General features: G+C 43.4%; 1 protein-coding gene across 3 annotated transcripts; it reads right to left on the reverse strand.

Annotated features, from left to right (window-relative positions):
• Nucleotides 1–7,523: 7,523 nt before the first annotated feature.
• Nucleotides 7,524–18,555, reverse strand: IDNK (IDNK gluconokinase). Of its 3 annotated transcripts, none has more exons than XM_007528388.3 (5): nucleotides 18,404–18,550; nucleotides 17,111–17,141; nucleotides 16,245–16,331; nucleotides 12,942–12,985; nucleotides 7,524–9,232 (listed from the first exon to the last, which is right to left on the reverse strand). In XM_007528388.3, exons 1-5 carry the CDS (start codon nucleotides 18,451–18,453, stop codon nucleotides 8,887–8,889), a joined length of 558 nt encoding a protein of 185 aa, XP_007528450.1. In that variant the 5' UTR covers nucleotides 18,454–18,550; the 3' UTR covers nucleotides 7,524–8,886. The 3 variants fall into 3 exon arrangements, with proteins under 3 accessions (XP_007528450.1, XP_016046013.1, XP_060055496.1); XM_016190527.2 differs by having other exon boundaries at nucleotides 16,245–16,306; nucleotides 18,404–18,459; XM_060199513.1 differs by lacking the exon at nucleotides 16,245–16,331 and having other exon boundaries at nucleotides 18,404–18,555.
• Between the last annotated feature and the right edge of the window lie 411 nt (nucleotides 18,556–18,966).

Raw genomic sequence — 18,966 nt, forward strand, 5'->3', positions numbered from 1 at the left:
GCAAATAATGCTGTAAGATTTATACTACTGACAGTTTCTGCTTTCTTTGTATACAATACAGTATGCACTTTGGGACTGCATTTCTGAAAACACACTGCGATAGGTTATCTGAGCAGCTCACCTATAACTAAAAAGTAATGATAAGGAAATAACTTTAAAGAAGTCTTTACTAACTGTATAGAATCTTACAGCATCTTTGATAAACATCTCAGCAAAAGTGTTGGTTAGTCAGATTTGTTGAAAATGTAGTCAAAAAGCTGATTCTGGTTATTTCTTTCGGGACATTTAATTGTATAGACAACATAATGTAACGTTGTCAAAGCATTCACAAATGGACTGTAAATTTAAATTATCTTAATTGTGCAGACTAAAGGAGCACTGCAGTATAACCAAGAGTGCATTTGCCTAGGACTTTTCATCTTCTCCCATAGTCGTTTAACAGGCATTACAACTTGTAATTGAAATTTGCTTTCACTGAAAGTGTCTTCATGTGTCAGTTCTTTTTAATCGCCATATAAAAAATGAACTATCTTTTGAATTTATCAGTTTTCTCATGCATAGGCGATACATGAATTTCAATGATAATGCAAGCCACTTGTTTCTGAAGTGTTTTGGTAGTTCTATTAAGAAATAGTTAAATATTGTGCTTTTCAGAGCCTCAGAGAGGGGGAACTTGGGGGGAGGGGGATGTATCCTGGGTTGGGCCAGCCTAATTATTACTGGCAACCAAGATTCTGTTAGGATTTCTGTGCATATAGTGTAGTAAAGAAGTATCATTCAGGGGTGAAAAAGAGCCGTTTAAACAATGTTGAGTATGTATGGCTATTCTATAACCCTATTCTTTTCTCCCGAAAGAAGTTCTGTTTGCCTATCTTTCAAATTGTTGGGGTGGTACATTCCTTTAGGACCAATTAACATAACTTTAGGGTCAGTGGTATATTTGACTGATCCCGAGTCAGTATTCTCTTAGGTCATTGTATTCTCTCATGTACAGTTACAGGAAATTAAAATGTTAAAAGTAACCTGAAATGAGTTCGGACAGGCCAATAAAATCAAGGGAAACACAAGTTAAATCTCATTACTTTTGTAAGTTGCTTGTAACTTAAAAAGGTCAAGAGGCCAGGTTGTCCACCAGCCCGTGTACTGTTCAGACACTTTCCCTGGGAGGGAAGCATCTGAAGGTAAAAGGTGGAGGAGGCATGCTGAAGAGGAGGTTGCTATGGACGGGAGTAGCCATGTGTCTTTGCCCTCTGCCTTATGCCTCAGTGTGGTTTAAAAACTTTTGTACTGGAGAATGGTATATACTGTGTGGTGGGATAGTGTCATAAACAATCTGACAATTTATTAATCACAAAATAACAATAAATCTCTAGCTTTTACACTTGGTTTGTCTTGCCTCTTTTATAGAAAGAAAAAGATGTCTTCAGTTTATTTTCTCTAGCCCTGTGTCTTAAAAGACTACAGGACTTGACTTACCCCAGATATTACCATACTGTATTCTTTCATTAAGTTACCACAATTAAACTATATACACACACACTGTATTAAGAATATAGCCAACCATGTAGTCAGGTGACCAGGGATTTTTTTTTTCCTCCTTTGACTAATTATTTGACTCAACATAGATGTTGTGATGTCTGTGTGGGGCCTACAGGACTTGGTGCCCTAAGTACCTTTTACTACCAAGTAGCATGTTTTGTGGTGATTTCTTTTTATTACCTTAGATCTGAATATCTTTTAAAGAGTTCAGAATACTTAAAATTCTTAAAGATAGACACTTAAAAGGTACTTAAGACACTGAGCTTATAGTGTTCATACTGGGTATTTATTTTAAATTGAATAAAATGTGGAATGTTGAAAATACATTTCAGAATTTATTTCCCAACTGAAATATTTCTGATAGTCCAAACAAAGGATAACAAAATTGTGTATAGTCAGATTAATGACAGCTAACCTCTGTATTTGAAATTGTAGTTTCCAGCTTGGCTTAAATACAGTAATGAGAACACTTTTGTTTGAGGAGACACTACAATACGAAAGACAAATCAAAACAAAGTAGGGGTGATTGGATAAAAGTTTTATTAATAGTAATAAAAGTGAGGTTAGGCTATGTATTTGTGTGCTTGCATAAAACAAAAGTTTGTATGTAAGGCAGTAAAATAATTGCTTTTCTGTCACATTAGCGTTAAATAAAAAGCGTTGCGGCAGAGCGGCGGGTTAAGCAGCAAACGCTAGAAGAAGAAGCGGGTTAAGCACACGTGGCACAAAGCGCAAGGACCTGCCCAAGGATCCCGGTTTGAGCTCCTGGCTTCCCACCTGCAGGGGAGTCACTTCACAGGCGGTGAAGCAGGTCTGCAGGTGTCTATCTTTCTCTCCCCCTCTGTGTCTTCCCCTCCTCTCTCCATTTCTCTCTGTCCTATCCAACAACGACGACATCAATAACTACAACAATAAAAAAGCAAGGGCAACAAAAGGGAATAAATTTTTTTTAAGTGTTAAGTCAACAAGATGCTGAACATTTAAGAATTCTGTTTTATAGTTGTCTACCCATAGTCCTTTTTAGCCTATTCTTAATGTTATATTTAATGTACGCAATTTTAAGAGACAGTACTTGCCAAAGCTACCTTTAGTATTGCACGTGATGTTCTGGCTTTGGTTTCTCTTTAGACTACCACTCCTGTGTTTAATTCTGAAGGTTTTCTAAACCAGCGATTGATTTATTCTGAGCAGGATTTGCTGTTGAATACAAGCATTAAGTTTAAGAGCAAGAGGGGGTTGGGCGGTAGTGCTGTGGGTTAAGCGCTTGTGGTGCAAAGCACAAGGACTGGCATAAGGATCCTGGTTCAAGCCCCTGGCTCCCCACCTGCGGGGAGGGGGGTGTTGTTTCGTGGGTGATGAAGCAGCTTTGCAGGTGTTTGTCTTTCTCTCCCCCTCTCTGTCTTCTCCTCCTCTCAATTTCTCTCTGGTCTATCCAACAACAAGGGCAACAAAAACAGGAAAAAATGACCTCCAGGAGCAGTGGATTTGTAGTGCAGGCACCGGACGCCAGTGATATCCCTGGAGGCAAAACAGAAAAAGTGGTTTTGACATGTTTGGTAGGAAAAGTACTTAGTCAAATGTTCAAGTGGAGATTATGAGAAGGGTGGCCTGGTAGTGGCACACCCAGCTAAGCGGACATAGTACTAAGTGCAAGGATCCATGTTTGAGTCCCTGTCCCCAACTGCAACGGAGACGCTTCACAAGCCAGTGAAACAGTGTCTTTCTTTCTCTCTCCTCTGTCTTCCCCTTTCCTCTCAATATCTCTGTCCTATTGAATAAAATAGAAAAAATGGCCACCTTGAGCAGTGGATTTGTAGTGCAAGCACTGAGCCCCAGCAATAATCCTGGAGGCAAGCAATAAATAAATGGAGAGATTCCAGATACAGCAGCGAGTATATACAGGTGATATTTAATGTTACAGAACTATTATTGATTCTTAGCCAAAAGTGGTATGTCAGCGTCTGGAAATACATTTTGACAATGTGGTAGTGACGACTATTTGCTTCTAGTAATGAGAGGATGCTCTGATGTACAGGACAGCTTCCAACAACAGAATTTTTTTTTTAAGTGTATGTCTTATAGTTTTTTTTTTTTTAATATTTTATTTTTGAGAGAAACACCAGAACACTGCTCAGCTCTGGCTTATGGTGGTGCAGGGGATTGAACCTGGGACTTTGGAGCCTCAGGCATGAGAGTCTCTCTGCATAACCATTATGCTATCTACCCCTGCCCTATAGTTTATTTTTTATTGGGGGATTAGTCGCTTACAGCTGACAGTCAAATAACAGAAGTTTATACATGTGTAACAGTCCTCAGTTTTCCACATAACATTTCAACCCCCACTAGGTCCTCCTCTACCATCATGTTCCAGGACTTGAACACAAAGTCTTTTACTTTGATGCAGTGTACCAACTCCAGTCCAACTTTTGCTTCGTGTTTTTCCTTATGTTCTTATTTTGCAACTTCTGTCTGTGAGTGAGATCATCCCATATTCATCCTTCTCTGACTTATTTAATATGATTCCTTCAAGCTCCATCCAAGATGAGGTGAAAAAGGTGAATTCACCATTTTTGATAGCTGACTAGTATTCCATTATGTATAAATACCGTAACTTACTCAACCACTCATCTGCCAACAGAAATTTATCTGATCCAAAATGTCTTAGTGTGCAAACATTAAGAAACCCAGAATAGATGAATTTTAGAGAAAAAAAAAATGCTAAACACATTTTGGAAATGTTAAGCCCAGTATAGTGGGACCCAGAAAGTGAGCACTTTACTTCACTTGAAGACCTGGGTTTGTGTCTCCAGCATCATATGGGAGCAGCATACATGATAACCAAGAACAAATAAAAATCCCTGATCTTTTAAAATCAACCTGTTTTTGTTTGTGTTTTTTTGCCTCCAGGGTTACTGCTGGGGCTCAGTGCCTGCACTACAAATCCACTGCTTCTGTCAGCCATCTTTTTCCATTGTAGTTGTTGCTTCTGGTGTTGGACAGGACAGAGGGAAATTGAAAGAGGAGGGGAAGATGGGGAGAGAAAGATACCTATAGACCTGTTTCCCTTCCTGCAAAGTGATCACCCTGCATGTGGGGAGCCAGGGGCTCAAACCAGGATCCTTGTGCAGGTCCTTGGGCTTTGTACTATGTGTGCTTAACCCAGTGTGCTACCACCTGGCCCCCCAAATCAACCTGTTACCATTTCTCATGTCCATGTCCTTCCACCTGGTGAAAAAGTGTTCAGTAAAGCAATTCTTAGAGAAACCTAGGATGTAAGTACTGGACCTAGAGCCCAGCTTTGTCAGGGTTCTGATTCCAGAGCTGATAACTCAGCAAGTTAAGTCCTTCCAGGCTCCAGAGGCATCTATCTCTCAAGCCTCCCTAGTTTCACTTAGCCAACTGCAGGGGGAAGTGCAAAGAGGGCCCTGACAGAGACAGAAACCTTGAGGTTTTACTTGGAGCAGGCTCATTAGCTCTATTAGTCACAGAAGCAAGCGATCTGTAGGACTTTTTCCTGTGACTGTTCCCTTGAATTCCCTGGGATTGACCAGAATAGTACTGGCATTTGTTTAGCAATTTGTGTATAAGTTTTGATTTCAGTTTTTCTGCTATGTGTATTATCTCAGTTCTCCCATCCTATGAGACTGTCAGTGTCCTATTTTACAAGAAAGGAAAAATGTTTAATCTGACTGAACTTCCTACTGTGATGGGTTGTGAGGGGTCAAGCAGACAAGGCAGGAAGCCTGCCTGAGGGGAAGGTAAGTGACCTTGGAGAGTTGTGGGAGCCTTTGACATCTTTTCTTAGTTACTAGTAACAGTTCTCTGTTTTCAGACTTTCTTTCCAAGTCAGAAGGGGGTCACTGAAGTATATGGGAAGGGCAGGGTGGAAAGTAGTATTCTGTTGTCCATAGGCCAGGGGCTTTGGAGTTTCTGGAATGGTTTGGGGTCTGGGAAAGCAGTTGTACTGTTGTATCCACATGAACCAGTAGAGGGTAGCACTTGACCCACATCTGTGCTTCTCTGCCACTATCTCTGGGAAGATGAGTTGTAGTTCTCTACCCAACAACTCCCCTTTCGTGTTGGAGATCAAATCTATAGTCTCCTGTATTCAAGTCCAGTGCTCTTACCTGTTGGACCAACTCCCTGGCAACATGGCTTGCTCTCTTTTTGTAAACTGTTCTGTAATATTAACTGTACTACCTTGACATTAGTTGCTTTAGAATTACTTAAAGGTATTATGACTAGGATGTCATTAGTTGTTTGAGGTTCTAGCTCAAACGCTGGCACCATTATATCCCCAAACTGAGCAGTAATGCTCTGGCCCTTTGCCTCCCACTTCTCCTAATAAGTGTATTTAATTTTAGTTTTTTTTAATTGCTAACAGGGTTATCACTGGGACTCTGCCTGCATGATGAATCTGCTGTTGCTATTGAGCATTTTTATCCATCCTTCCTCCCTCCCTCCCTTCCTTCCTTCCTGCGACAGAAATTGAGTGGGAAGGGGAGATACAGAGATCTGCAGAACTCCATGTGAAGTACCCTTACTATGGGCTTGAGCCCAGGTCCTTGTGCATGATAGTGTGCACTCTAGTGGATGCACCATCCTGGCCCCTAAGGAAATATATTTAGAAAAGGGTGGGAGTAATTTGTAAGCAAATGAACTGAACTGTAATGCCATCAGGCATGTCTATATTAGACACAGATGGGATGTTTATGCCATTATGTAGATCACTGGAAGGTTACAGGTAAATAGAAGTTTGTATATTTTTGACAGAAAGGAAAAAAAAAAAAAACTGACTTTCTGCATAGGTAAACAACCATTGATAAAATGAACTTTCTTTTTTTGTTCTTTGGAAGTTATAGTATTACATATTAAAATAGCAAAAAACAGCTTATATAGAAAAGTAGAATCAAATTCTGTATTCTTATAAACAGACTTTTCCACTGAGTTCTACATGAATGACTAGTGGGATGTGGAAAGTCAATTTTTTGTTGTGTGTGTGAAGAACTGCCACTGTGTTGATATCTTAACATCTGATGATTCAGCTGTGGATTAGTTGTGGCAGCCTCACGTGAATCTTGCATTAAAGAAAGTGCTTGGGCATCCATCATAGGAAGGGAGCTGGGGGCCAGAGAACAACCCTTCTATGGGTCTTCCAGCAAGTCTACAGCCATATGCTCAAGTTCCCACTCTCAAGCATTTTTTTTAAAGAATCATATTTATGGGGTTTTTTTTTTTTTGCTTCCCCCCCCTTTTGTTACCCTTGTTTTATTGTTTTTGTAGTTATTGTTGTCACTGATGTCATTGTCATTGGATAGGAAAGAGAAATAGAGGAGGGGAAGACTGGGAAAGACACCTGCAGACCTGCTTCACTGCGACTCCCCTGCAGGAGAGGAGCTGGGGGCTCAAACCGGGATACTTTCACTGGTCCTTGCTCTTTGCGCCATGGTTTTTTTTTTTTTTTTTTTTTAAGTGTGTGTGTGTGTAGAGAGAGAGAGAGGGAGACCGCAAAATTGAGAGGGATGGGGGGAAGAGAAGAAGTGTGTAGCACTGCTTCGGGCTCATGAAGCTTTCCCCCTGTAGGTGGGAACCAGAGGTTTGAACCCAGGTCCTTGAGCATGGTGTGCTCTAACAAGTGCACTGCTCCCCAGCCCTATCCATCCTTTGTGTGTGTGTATAAGGCTTTCACTGAAAATTCTAGCCTATGCCAGAGGGTATGAAATGACTTGTCTTTCCACGCCACATGAAGCTGGTGGAGAACCATAGTTTTGGGTCCTCAGATCTTCCCTGGCGACTCTGAATGCAACCTGGATTGATTCTTTCCTTTGTATCTGCGGTTGACTCTCCTATTGACTGAAACACTTGAGGACTGAACCCTGAATATGAGGGCTGATGTAAACTGAAGATAGGAGCCTGAAGGGTAAAATCTGGGGGCCGTTTTGTGTTTCCAAGGTCTTGTACATGCAATCTCCCCTTTCCCAGGCTGACCTTTCCATTATGTTTATTTCAGATAGAGAAATAGGGTCATGGTGCTCCAGCGTGGTACTAAGGCTCAAACCTGAGCTCTATGAATGGCAAGATGTGCCGGATGAGCTCTCTTCTGATCCCTGGAGCTCCATTTTTTTAGGCCAGGTTCACCACGCAGAAGGGCTATTTCATTCCATTACTCCTCTATTTGTAGTTCCTGTCTCTACAAAAAATGTATGCCTTTGTGAAGGAAAACAGTAACTAGTTCCAAAACATTTTATAACCAATCAATGCACAGAGTGGCTAGCCTTGGGACCCTGGTTAGGATAGAAAGATAAGGAAACTGCTTCTGGAGGCTTTCTGGGGAAAAGGTCCAACCCAACCCATGCTGGTCAGATTCTGCTTCTGTAGAGGGTGGACTGTGTACCAGAAATTCACTAGCCTCCAACTTCCTCCTCCATCACCTTGCCCAGCGCTGCTGCTGCTGCTACCACACTGGAAGGTCTATTTTTGTGTTGGTGATATCTGCTTCTTCTTGCCCAGGACATCTCCCAGTGACCAGCACTGATGACTTTTGCAATAGGAGGGCAACCTAATCTCACGGAGACATGAGGAGACAATCTGGATTAGTTAAAATACACACTTTGTTCACTAAGTTGTGCCTTTGCATTTTTTAAGCCTATCTGTGAACTTTTTCCCTTATCTATTACTATTGTTTATCTTCAATGACCCAAGGAGAGAGAATAGAAGTTGTATGAGATGACTTGGTGGTGAGTGATTTTCATTTTGTACATGTGTCTGGATTACTGTCCAGCAGATGCCAAGGATAGTCAAGTTTCATCTATTTGTCTAAATATAGGCATGATCAAGAATATCCTAAATAAGACTTCTATAGGATTGATTATAAATTTCCGCTGGTCATCTGATTGGGTCACATGAATTGGAACTTAAAAAACTTTACTTTGAACATTCTTCTCCTACTAATGATAGTAAGAGCACCACAGTAGCTGCTCTTAAGATACACACAGAAGTAGGCATATCTCAGCACGTTGTGTTGGCCACTTTAGTATTTAGAATACATGAACAAGGTTAGTCAAACACGGTTGAGGTAGGGTAGAGATTTAGAAATTTTGGAGGCCAGGCAGTGGCGCACCAGGTTAAGTGCACATAGATCAAGGATCTGGGTTCAAGCCACCAGTTCCCCACGGGGGGGAGGGGGGTGTTGCTCCACCAAGTGGTGAAACAGGTCTGCAGACATCTCACGCTGTCCCTATCTCCCCTTACCTTCTCAACTTCTCTGATAAAAGGGAAAAATAAAAATTTTAAACAAGATTTAGAAATTTATGCTTAACAGTTCTGGATCACTTGAAATTTATCCTTTCACTTGAGAGCTTCCATAATTGTAGAAACTATTTCTGAAAGACTTTTGTCCACGTTGATTTGGATGAAATTTTCTGGAGCTGATGGGGGTTCCAGAGCATCAAACTGGGACTGCAGTAACTCGGGGGGCATAAAATGTCCTTTTCTTTTGAGTAAGCGTCCTGAGATGATCTCACATGTCCCACTCAGATAGACCACCAAGAGTTCCACAGTAGTCAGTGTTCCTTCCTTTCCTGACTCTTCACACTTCTGAGGTACACCATCTTTTACTCCAATTAAGATGTCTCTGTACATTTTCTTGAGAGCCGAACAGGCTAGGACTACATGTTGTCCTGAAGTAACATCTCTGTTAAAAATAAATAAAATGGAGTGGAGTGCTAAGGAATGAAGAAAAATTTTGAAAATATTCAATCCTGTTGAAACACAGATGTAACTAGCGTATGGCTGATGAACGTAATTAGCCTACAGCTGACCTCAGCCTATGAACATAGTATCAACTTACAAGGGGTTGTGGGTGTCAGAACTGATTTAAGTAGCCTCCCGGAAGTCTCCCTCCTCTTCCTGGATGCTGACTCCACTCCCCAGCACCCACTATGACCGCTCCTCCCGGGACCTTTGCACGTGTAGCTCAGCTGTGGTAAAACTAGCTTAAAAGACTCGTGCCTCTCCACCCATAAGAACTAGCTGATAGGGAGTTGGGCGGTAGCGCAGCGGGTTAAGCGCGCAAGGCGCAAGGACCGGTGTAAGGATCCAGGTTCGATCCCCCAGTTAGAGCCCCCGGCTCCGCACCTGCAGTGGTGTCGCTTCACAGGTGGTGAAGCAGGTCTCTAGGTGTCTTTCCTCCTCTGTCTTCCCCTTCTCTCTCCATTTCTCTCTGTCCTATCCAACAACGACGACATCAATAACAGCAAAAGTAACTACAACAACAATAAAAAAAACAAGGGCAACAAAAGGGAAAACAAATAAATATTAGAAAAAAACTAGCTGATATTTACCTCTTTACCACCTAACTAACCGCCATGTAATAAACCTTGATAGTTTTAAACCTGCATCAAGCCACCCCCCGAAGTCTTTATTTTTTTAATACAATACCATCCTTTTATTTATTTAGTTTCTGGGGCCTCACTGCTCTGAGAAAGAAAAAAGTCATAGCACTGAAAGTTCCTCCAGTACAGTAGGGGATAAGCTCAAACATTGGTCGTGCACATGGCAAAAGCAACACATCCAAATGAGCTTTCACCAGTCTTTGTTCTTGTAAATGGATGATGTGAATATATGGTATTGATAATTAAGAGATGTATTTTCTCAGGATTACATTATGGGAATACAGTATGCAATACAAAACAGTTGTTAACTTCACGTTGTGGCACACCTGGTTAAGCGTAGACATTACAGTGTGCAAGGACCAAGTTTAAGTCTCCTTGTCTCTAATAAAATCGGGGCAGGGGTAGATAGCATAGTGGTTACGCAGAGACTCTCATGCCTGAGGCTGCAAAATCCCAGGTTCAATCCCCTGCACCACCATATGCCAGAGCTGAGCATGCTCTGGTAAATACAATAATAATAATAAATACATTTATTAAAGAAAAAACTTCATGTTATCAGTATGATTCCAGGTCAAAAATAGATGTTAGCAATTAAGGTCTCACCTCCCTCCCACCCCCCCATTCTTAAAGAGTCTGGCTGGGCACGCATGCTTTCATTGTTTTGGGCCACTTATTTTTTTATATGTTTGTTTTCATTTTTATAGGATAGAGAGAAATTGGGAGGGGGATAGAGAAAATGAGAGACACTTGGAGCGCTACATGTGAAGTGCTGTGGTGTCTGCACCTGTGTTTTTTCCCCCTCTACATATCTGAAAAAGTCATTGTGGAGTGATATAGCTTCATTAAAAAAGTCTAGCGGGGCTGGGTGGTGGCACACCTGGTTGAGCGCATGTATTACAATGCGCAAGGACCCGGTTCGAGCCCCTGGTGTCCACCTGTAGGGGGAAAGCTTTGCGAGTGGTGAAGCAATGCTGCAGGTGTCTCTCTGTCTCTCTCCTCTATCACCCCCTTCCCTCTTGATTTCTGGCTATCTCTATCCAATAAATACAGATTTAAAAAAAAGAATCTGCAAAGGTAACAAAATAGTTACCTTAAAAAATAAAGAAAAATAGGGAGTCGGGGGGTGGCGCGCAGTGGGTTAAGAGCACGTGGCGCAAAAGCGCAGGGACCGGTGTAAGGATCCTGGTTCGAGCCCCCGGCTCCCCACCTGCAGGGGAGTCGCTTCACGGGCGGTGAAGCAGGTCTGCAGGTGTCTTTCTCTACCCCCTCTCTCTGTCTTCCCCTCCTCTCTCCATTTCTCTCTGTCCTATCCAACAACAAAGCAACGTCAACAATGGCAATAATAACCGCAACGAGGCTGCAACAACTAGGGCAACAAAAAGGGGGAAAAATGGCCTCCAGGAGCCGTGGATTTGTGGTGCAGGCACCGAGCCGGGCAATAACCCTGGAGGAAAAAAAAAAAGAAAGAAAGAAAAATAAAAGAAAAAGTCTAGCAAGGTGTTGAGTACATGGGAAGTGCTAGGTCAGCGCTGGTCCTACCCCTGAAGATGCATGATGTGTCTAGGCCACAACGCATGGACTCGGGTGGCTGGCAGGAGGCTGTGCCACACACACAGCTAGATTTTCCATTTGCATTCAGCGATTTGAATTTCACTACTGGAGTCTCCCCACTCCTAGAACACAGTATTCTGAGAAAGTCTGGTTAAGTTCCTAGTGCACAGCTGCAGGAAGCAGGAGCAAAAGGAGCTTCAGTTCCTTGTGGCCAAGGTGAGGAGGACATGAGAAGTTTCCAGGAATGTGCTACCAAAAATCCCTGAGCCAGAAACGCAAATGCTTGGCAAGGCAACAATAAGAGAAAACCATCAAGTCCCAAGACTGCTTGTTGGAGTGATTTGCTGCTTCCATTCAGCTACTTTGTGTTATTACTGTCATCATGGTGGCAGGAAGAGACTCCAAGAAAGAGGTGAAGGGTAAGTGGGCTTAGGCACTTGGTAGAGAGGGACCTGCCTTTAAACTTATGGCCAGTTTAGACTGGTGTCAAAGTGGATGGGGTTTTATTACCAGCAACAACTAGACCTTGAGCTTCCTAGTTCTCAGGGGTCATTGGTGGGAACTGGAGATCTAATTTCTGTTCCTGCCTTAAGTTCAGTATTGTTCTCTGATGCGCCTGTTTATATTGAGGCCCTTGTGGGCCGAAACTCTCAAACCCTGCGGCCTAGCCTTAAACTGTAAAAGTCATAAGGGCTGGCAGCTCTATCAGTATTATGTGAAAAATATAAAGCAGTTTTAAAATCATAAATATAATCTAACATCATATAGCTTGGATGCTTTTAGGTGTATAAAAATATGGCCACAGCTAAAAAAGCTATAACCTGTTCTGTCTTTGCTATATCCTCCATCTCAATAAGGATTCCCAGACGTTGGGCTCACAGCTGGGTGGAGGAGACCTCATTTGCTGTACAGAAATTAATTATTTGGGGACTTGAATCCTTGATCAAGTTATTTGTTGAACTATAAATGATCTTAGCTTTTCCAGGTTGTCATGGCTTGACATGGGGGAAGAGAAGATGGTGACTAAGAGTGCTATGACCAAAAAGGAAAAAAAAAAAGGCTATGAGAATGGCGATTCTGGTTATCATTTGAACACTTAATTATATACCAGATACTCATATACTCATTGTAAGTGCTGCTTCTCTTTAGTAAATTCCTGAAAGTCTGTGAGCTGAAAAAGATTTGGGCAGCAACCATATGGTTGGCCAAGTTAATAGAGTCCCAGTTAATAATTAAAGGAGCTGTCTAGATTTACCTTCAGAATGCCAATATATGTTACATATTTGCAACAGATTAAGATCAGAATGCCTACTTCATAGATATGCATTCCATTTCTGGGATGCTTTGAGATTCAGTCAACTGTGTGATTTCAAAGCACGCACACACATTATTTGTCCTGTACTTTTTTGTGAGTTTTCTGTACTTACTGGTTTATGCCAGGGTCTGACATTGTCTTACCTTAGTAAAATGTCGTGCAATTTGCAAAGCCATGGAATTCTGTCCTGAAATTGAAGTAGACACAGTGATTCTTCTGTGACCATTGTGCAGAAATATATGTAAGCATGTTCATCTGGGTTAAGGTCAAAAGAGAGCTTATTGGTTTTGAAAAGTAGGCACGGTTTAAGGCTGAGCAGCCAAATTACTAGGAAGTTAAGTACAGAAGCATTTTCCTGGCTGTGACATCAGGAACTCTTTTCACAATAAGTACAGTGGTCCTAAAATGCCAGTTGTGTATCACCTGCCTAGTCTATTGGTTCTGGCTTGTTCACGAAACTTTCAGGATGTGGTGCTGGGAAGGGGGGTGGTAGTTTACAAGCAGTGAAGCACATCTGCAGGTTTCTCTGTTGCTCAGTCCCTCTTTCTCTCCCTCCCTTTGCAATTTCTGACTGTCCTATCAAATAAAATATTTTTAAAAATAAGCATACTATAGGTAGTACTACCTTGACTTATGCTTAACATATTTATTTATTTTTGCCTCCAGGGTTATCAATGGAGCTCGGTGCCTGCACTACAAATCCACTGCTCCTGGTGGCCACTGTTTCCACTTTGTTTTGTTTGTTGTTGGACAGGACAGAGAGAAATTGAGAGAAAAGGGGAAGATAGAGAGGGAGAGACCCCCTTGTGAAGTGACCCCCATGAAGGTGGGGAGCTAGGGGGCTTGAACTGAGCCCTTTAACCGGAATCCTTGCGCTGGTCCGTGCACTTAACCATGTGCCTCTGCCCAGCCTCCTTGCTTTTTTTTTTTTTTTTTTTTTTTTAATAAATTGTTTTAGGACTGACAAAACTGTTCACTTGGATGCTGTTCTCCTTTGCCATCTGTATGATCCAGGCTCAAACCTGGCCCCCACCACCCTCAAGGAAGCTTTGGTACTGTGGTTTTTTCACTCTCTACCTTTCTCTATTTTTAAAAATATATACATATTTATTTCATATGAGAAGAAGAAAGAGATATGCCATGAGGACATTGGTCTAAATTAGCAATGAGCCCAGGACTCTTAACTAAGATCATAAACTATCTGCCTCTCTACCTCCTCTTCTCCCCATTTCACTTTTCCTCAAAGTTAGTAGGCTAACTCATGTGATTTCTCCTGAATATAGGTAGCAATTCAGTGTCCCCTTTGTGGACTCCATCCATAAGGCCCACTTAAACAGGCCTCACTAGTGAAGAGTGGAAGGGTGCTGTTTTAAAACTCATTCCTTTGGGATGCAACATACTGTTGTTTTTTTAACTTATATTTGAGGCTTTTTATTTATTCTATTTTGTTGCCCTTGTTGCTTTATTGTTGTAGTTATTGATGATAGACACCTGCAGACCTGCTTCACTGTTTGTGAAGCCACCCCCCTGCAGGTGGGGAGCCAGAGCTCGAACTGGGCGCTTTGTGCCACCTGCGCTTAACCCACTGTGCTACCGCCTGACTCCCAATTATTTGAGGCTTCTAAAAACATTTATTTCATATGAGAAGCCAGGAATTGATATGGAGCCTCAGCTGTGCAAGTCCTGAGCTCTACCAGCTGAGACATTTTCCTGGCTGCTAACTTAGCTAGCTGTATTTGCACTCACGAAGGAGAAAACACCAACTCAGTCACATTTCACACACACTGTGGTTTTTATCACACATGTATTAGCAATGATAATAAATAAGAACTGACGTTTACTGAAAGTTTCAGTCACTTAACTGTGCACTCCCCCCCCCCCCCCCGTACTATCTCATTTAATCCTCCCAGGAAAACTGATAGGTCACTTACTCCCTCTACTTCACAGGAGAAAACAGGAACAGAAAGACTAACCATTTACCAAAGTCATACTCTATTTCTCTTTCTTTCTTTCTTTCTTTCTTTTTTTTTTTCCTTGCCTCCAGGGTTGTTGCTGGGGCTCGGTGACTGCATTCAAATCTACTGCTCTCGGAGGCCATTTTTCCTTTTGTTGCTCTTGTTGTTTGTTGTTATTGTTATTGCTGTCATTGTTGTTAAATAGGACAGACAGAAATTGAGGGAGACGGAGAAAAAGAGAGACACCTGCAGACCTGCTTCACCATTTGTGAAGCGACCCCCCTGCAGGCGGGGAGCCAGGGGCTTGAACCGGAATCCTTACGCCAGTCCTTGCACTTTGCACCACATGTTCTTAACTTGCTGTGCTACCACCTGACCCCCCATGCTCTACTTCTTATATTATCTTTTAAAATCAAATATGGCAAAGGGGATTTTGATGGTTCAAAGCCTAAACCAATGCAAATTCAAGCTGTATGTCATAAAACAGGTAAATCCACAGAACTGGAGAAGTAGCCCTAGTAATGGTTAAAAATCGCTAGACCTCCAAGGGAAGACACAAAGAAGCGAGTGAGCGTAGCCAAGGTCACCAAAAGTGAAAGCAGACTTGGTCTTTGCTCAGCCCCATTCTACCCCTGCCCTTTGGACATGCTCAGAAGCATGTGGGGCCTGACTCAGCTGCTGCAGACCTGGCCCTTGACCCTTATTTTCACAGACTCTCCTGAGTAAGTTTATGCCCAATCCAGTGTGTAACTCTGGTTCGAGAAAGACTTTCTGGGAAATGGTCTCATGTTGATGTGCACAGGAATGAAGTGAGTTATTCATTCATTGACTCACAAGTAGGCCACAAATATTTTCTGACATTGTCAGGCCTTGGGGGGGTATACAGTGGTTAAAAGAGGTTAAAGTCAGGGGCTGGGCAGTAGTGCAGTGGGTTAAGCCACATGGGGTGAAGCACAAGGACTGGTGGGAGGATCCCAGTTCAAGCCCCCAGCTCCCCACCTCAGAGGGGTCACTTCACAGGTGATGAAGCATGTCTGCAGGTGTCTCTTCCTCCTCTCTCAATTTCTCTCTGTCCTCTCCAATAACAATGACAGCAATAGTAATAATAATAATAACAAGGGCAACCAAAGGAAAAATTGCCTCCAGGAGCAGTGAGTTCATAGCACAGGCACCAAGTCCCAAGCGATAACCCTGGATAACCAAAAAAAAGTAAAGTCTTGTGGATATAAATGTTAATTTAATCAAATTCTTAGTGCCAGGCAGTGGTACACCCTATAGAGCATACACATTACTGTGGGTAAGACATGGGTTCAAGCCCCTGTCCCTATGTGCAGGAAGGAAAGCTTCACAAGCAGTGAAGCAGTGTTGTAGGTTTCTCTCCCTCCCTCCCTTCTCCATTTCTCTCTGTCCTATCAAAAGAAAAACATTTTCTTTCTATCCAATGCCACTTTGCAATAGGGACATGGAGACAAAGCAAATGGCAGGCAGTACCTGGTCATTCAGCGGTATCCCATTGCTCATCTTGATTCGATTCTCCTCTGGATGATAGTCATCTGCATCATAGAATTTCCATCCAAGCTTTAAGAAGAAGGTGACAGGGTATATGTGGCAGGCAGTGCATCCCAGGGGACAGCTACTTCAGGGTTACTAGTACAGTCAAGTATAGAGAGCACTCCCAGGACCCTCCCCACCCATAGCCTGAACCAACATCTCACCCCTGCCCAGGTCTACAGTAGCAGGGAAGCAGGGCTGCTTTGCATCACCATTTTTAATAATTAAGGAGAAAATCAAAATGGATGTACAGACTGTGCGGAGGATTGTGTGGTGAGCCTCACAAAAATTACTAGACAGGGTCCAGGTGGTGGTGTCCCTGGTTGAGCGCACACATTTTTATTTACAAGGGCCCAGGTTTGAGCCCCTGCTCCCCACCTGCAGCAAGTGGTGAAGCAGTTCTGCAGATGTCTATCTCTCTCTCCCTCTTATTTCATTTTATTTTATCAGAGACAGAGAGACCAGAGTACTACTCAGCTCTGGCTTATGGTGGTACCAGGGGTAGGAAGTTTTAGGCCTCCGGCATGACAGTCTTTTGCATAACCATTATGCTATCTCCCCAGGTCTCTCTCCCTTTATGTATCTCCCTTCCCCTCTCTATATCACTCTATCCTATCAAAGGAAACATGGCTGCTAGGAGTGGTGGATCTGTGATACAGGCACTGAGCCCCAGTGATAGCCCTACCAGCAAAAAAATGAAAACAAACAACAACAAACAAACAAACAAAAAAACTAGAGGCCAAGAAATGGGAGGGGAAAGGAGAGAAGCAGTGAGGTGAGGCCACACAATGGGACTTGTAGGCTACCTCGGATGCCAGCAGGGAGCCCACACTCGATCTGTGGAGAGAACATAAATGTCCACATGAGCACTCTTGCCTCCATTCCATCCTAGGCTCCTAGGATCCCTCTCGAAAACAGGTGGCTGCCCTGCAGGTATTACATGAATAGCTTTGATACTGGAGTATTAGTGATGCTTCTGACTCAAATCTAGAGTGTAACTAAGGTTTGCTCCATGAATTTAATAATTAAAAAAAAAAAACATATCTAGCTCTTGTTTCTCCCCCTACCCCAAATACATAAAATTTCATTTGACTTCAAGTTTGTGTGTTTGTTTTTCCTGAAAATTTGGGTAGATTTTCTTCCCTTTCTACCAGAGCACTGCTCAGCTCTACTTTATGGTGGTGCAGGGGATTTAATCTGGGACTGGGAGCCTCAAGGCTTGAGAGTCTCTTTTGCATAACCATTATGCTATGTCCTTCCCCCCAAAGATGTTTATTTTTTGAAAAACAAAAAGTACTGACTTCATAAGGTGATGCAATTCTTATGAAGACACTGGAAGGAAGGTTCTATGGGAGGTTTAAGAATTAACTCTTAGCTCAAAAAAGCACAACTCACCAGGTTGAGTGCACACATTATCACATACCCAAGACCTGGGTTCAAGCGCCTGCCTCTACCTACAGAAGTGAAGCAGGCCTGCAGGTGTCCCAGCCCGCCCCCTTTCCCTCTCAATTTCTCTCTGCCTCTATCCAAAATATATGGTTTCCTTTAGTGATTTTTATTTTTATTTCAAGACACACAGGACAAGAATTACCACCATCACAGTGCTCCTTCCATACACACTTCAAAGCCTCAGGAGTCACTGTCATATTAACACTCCTTCCAAGTTAAGCTGACACACACTGATCCGAAAATGAGGAAAACAACAGATTGAATAAATTCACTTTTCAAAAATGCAATCAGTAACATCTGGGGCCTTGGGTGGCGTTAGGGGGTTGTCCGGCTCAGCCTGGCAGGCCTGAAGGAGCCTAGGACACCTGCATCTGTCCGAGGGCCCCAAACACCTGCTCCTGTGGCCGCCCAGATGGCCGGCGGCGGGACCTCCGCGAGAGCCTCTGGGTTGCGGGGGGACAACCAGGTGTGGCCCCAGCAGGTAGGAGCTGGAGGGCAGGTGCCCAGGCTTCCTGAACCTCGGCTACGCCGGGGGGGCCGGGGGAGGTAGTGGGAGGGGGCTGTCCAGGACCCTCCCTTTCCCCACAGGCCCCAGGACAGTTCTCTCCCCGGCTGCCCGTCCCCGCGCCCCCCAGGCTTCCCCGACCTACTTCCCGGAGCCGCTCACGCCCATCACCAGCAGCGCGCCGGGTGCCGCCATGGCCCCACTGCGCCGCCTCCGCGCGCTGCCCGCCCCGCCTCCCGGCCGCGGTGCCCGCCCAGGCCGCGCCCAGCGCGGTGCTGCCGGAGCTGGCGGGCGGAAGCCCAGCTCCACCAATGCAAGTCACACTTGACCTGTTTCCGTGTTGTTTGTAAAAAGAAAAAGCTGAAGGTGCACTTCCTCACGGCCGGATGTCTTAGCTAACTCTGTTCCCAAAATGCTCCTCCTTCCATCCGAAAGGAGGATCCCGCTGCAGTGTTTTGCTACCTGGCATTTTGCCACAATAAAATAAGAAATGAGGCGGTTATCTCTAGGGGTCAAATGTAGATTAGGCCACAGTGGAGTATGTACTGTGGCTCTGCTATCTTCTCGTTCTTCCCCTCCTTTTTAACCTCTCCCTGCTCCCTCTTCCCCCCATATTTATTTTTATCACTATAATTCAGTACAGGAAAATGAACTTGGGACCGTTGTGATACTGCTGAGTGGCTTCCCTGGACCAATTTTTATTATGTA

This window comes from Erinaceus europaeus, chromosome 10, assembly GCF_950295315.1.
Source record: "Erinaceus europaeus chromosome 10, mEriEur2.1, whole genome shotgun sequence".
Taxonomy (NCBI): domain Eukaryota; kingdom Metazoa; phylum Chordata; class Mammalia; order Eulipotyphla; family Erinaceidae; genus Erinaceus; species Erinaceus europaeus.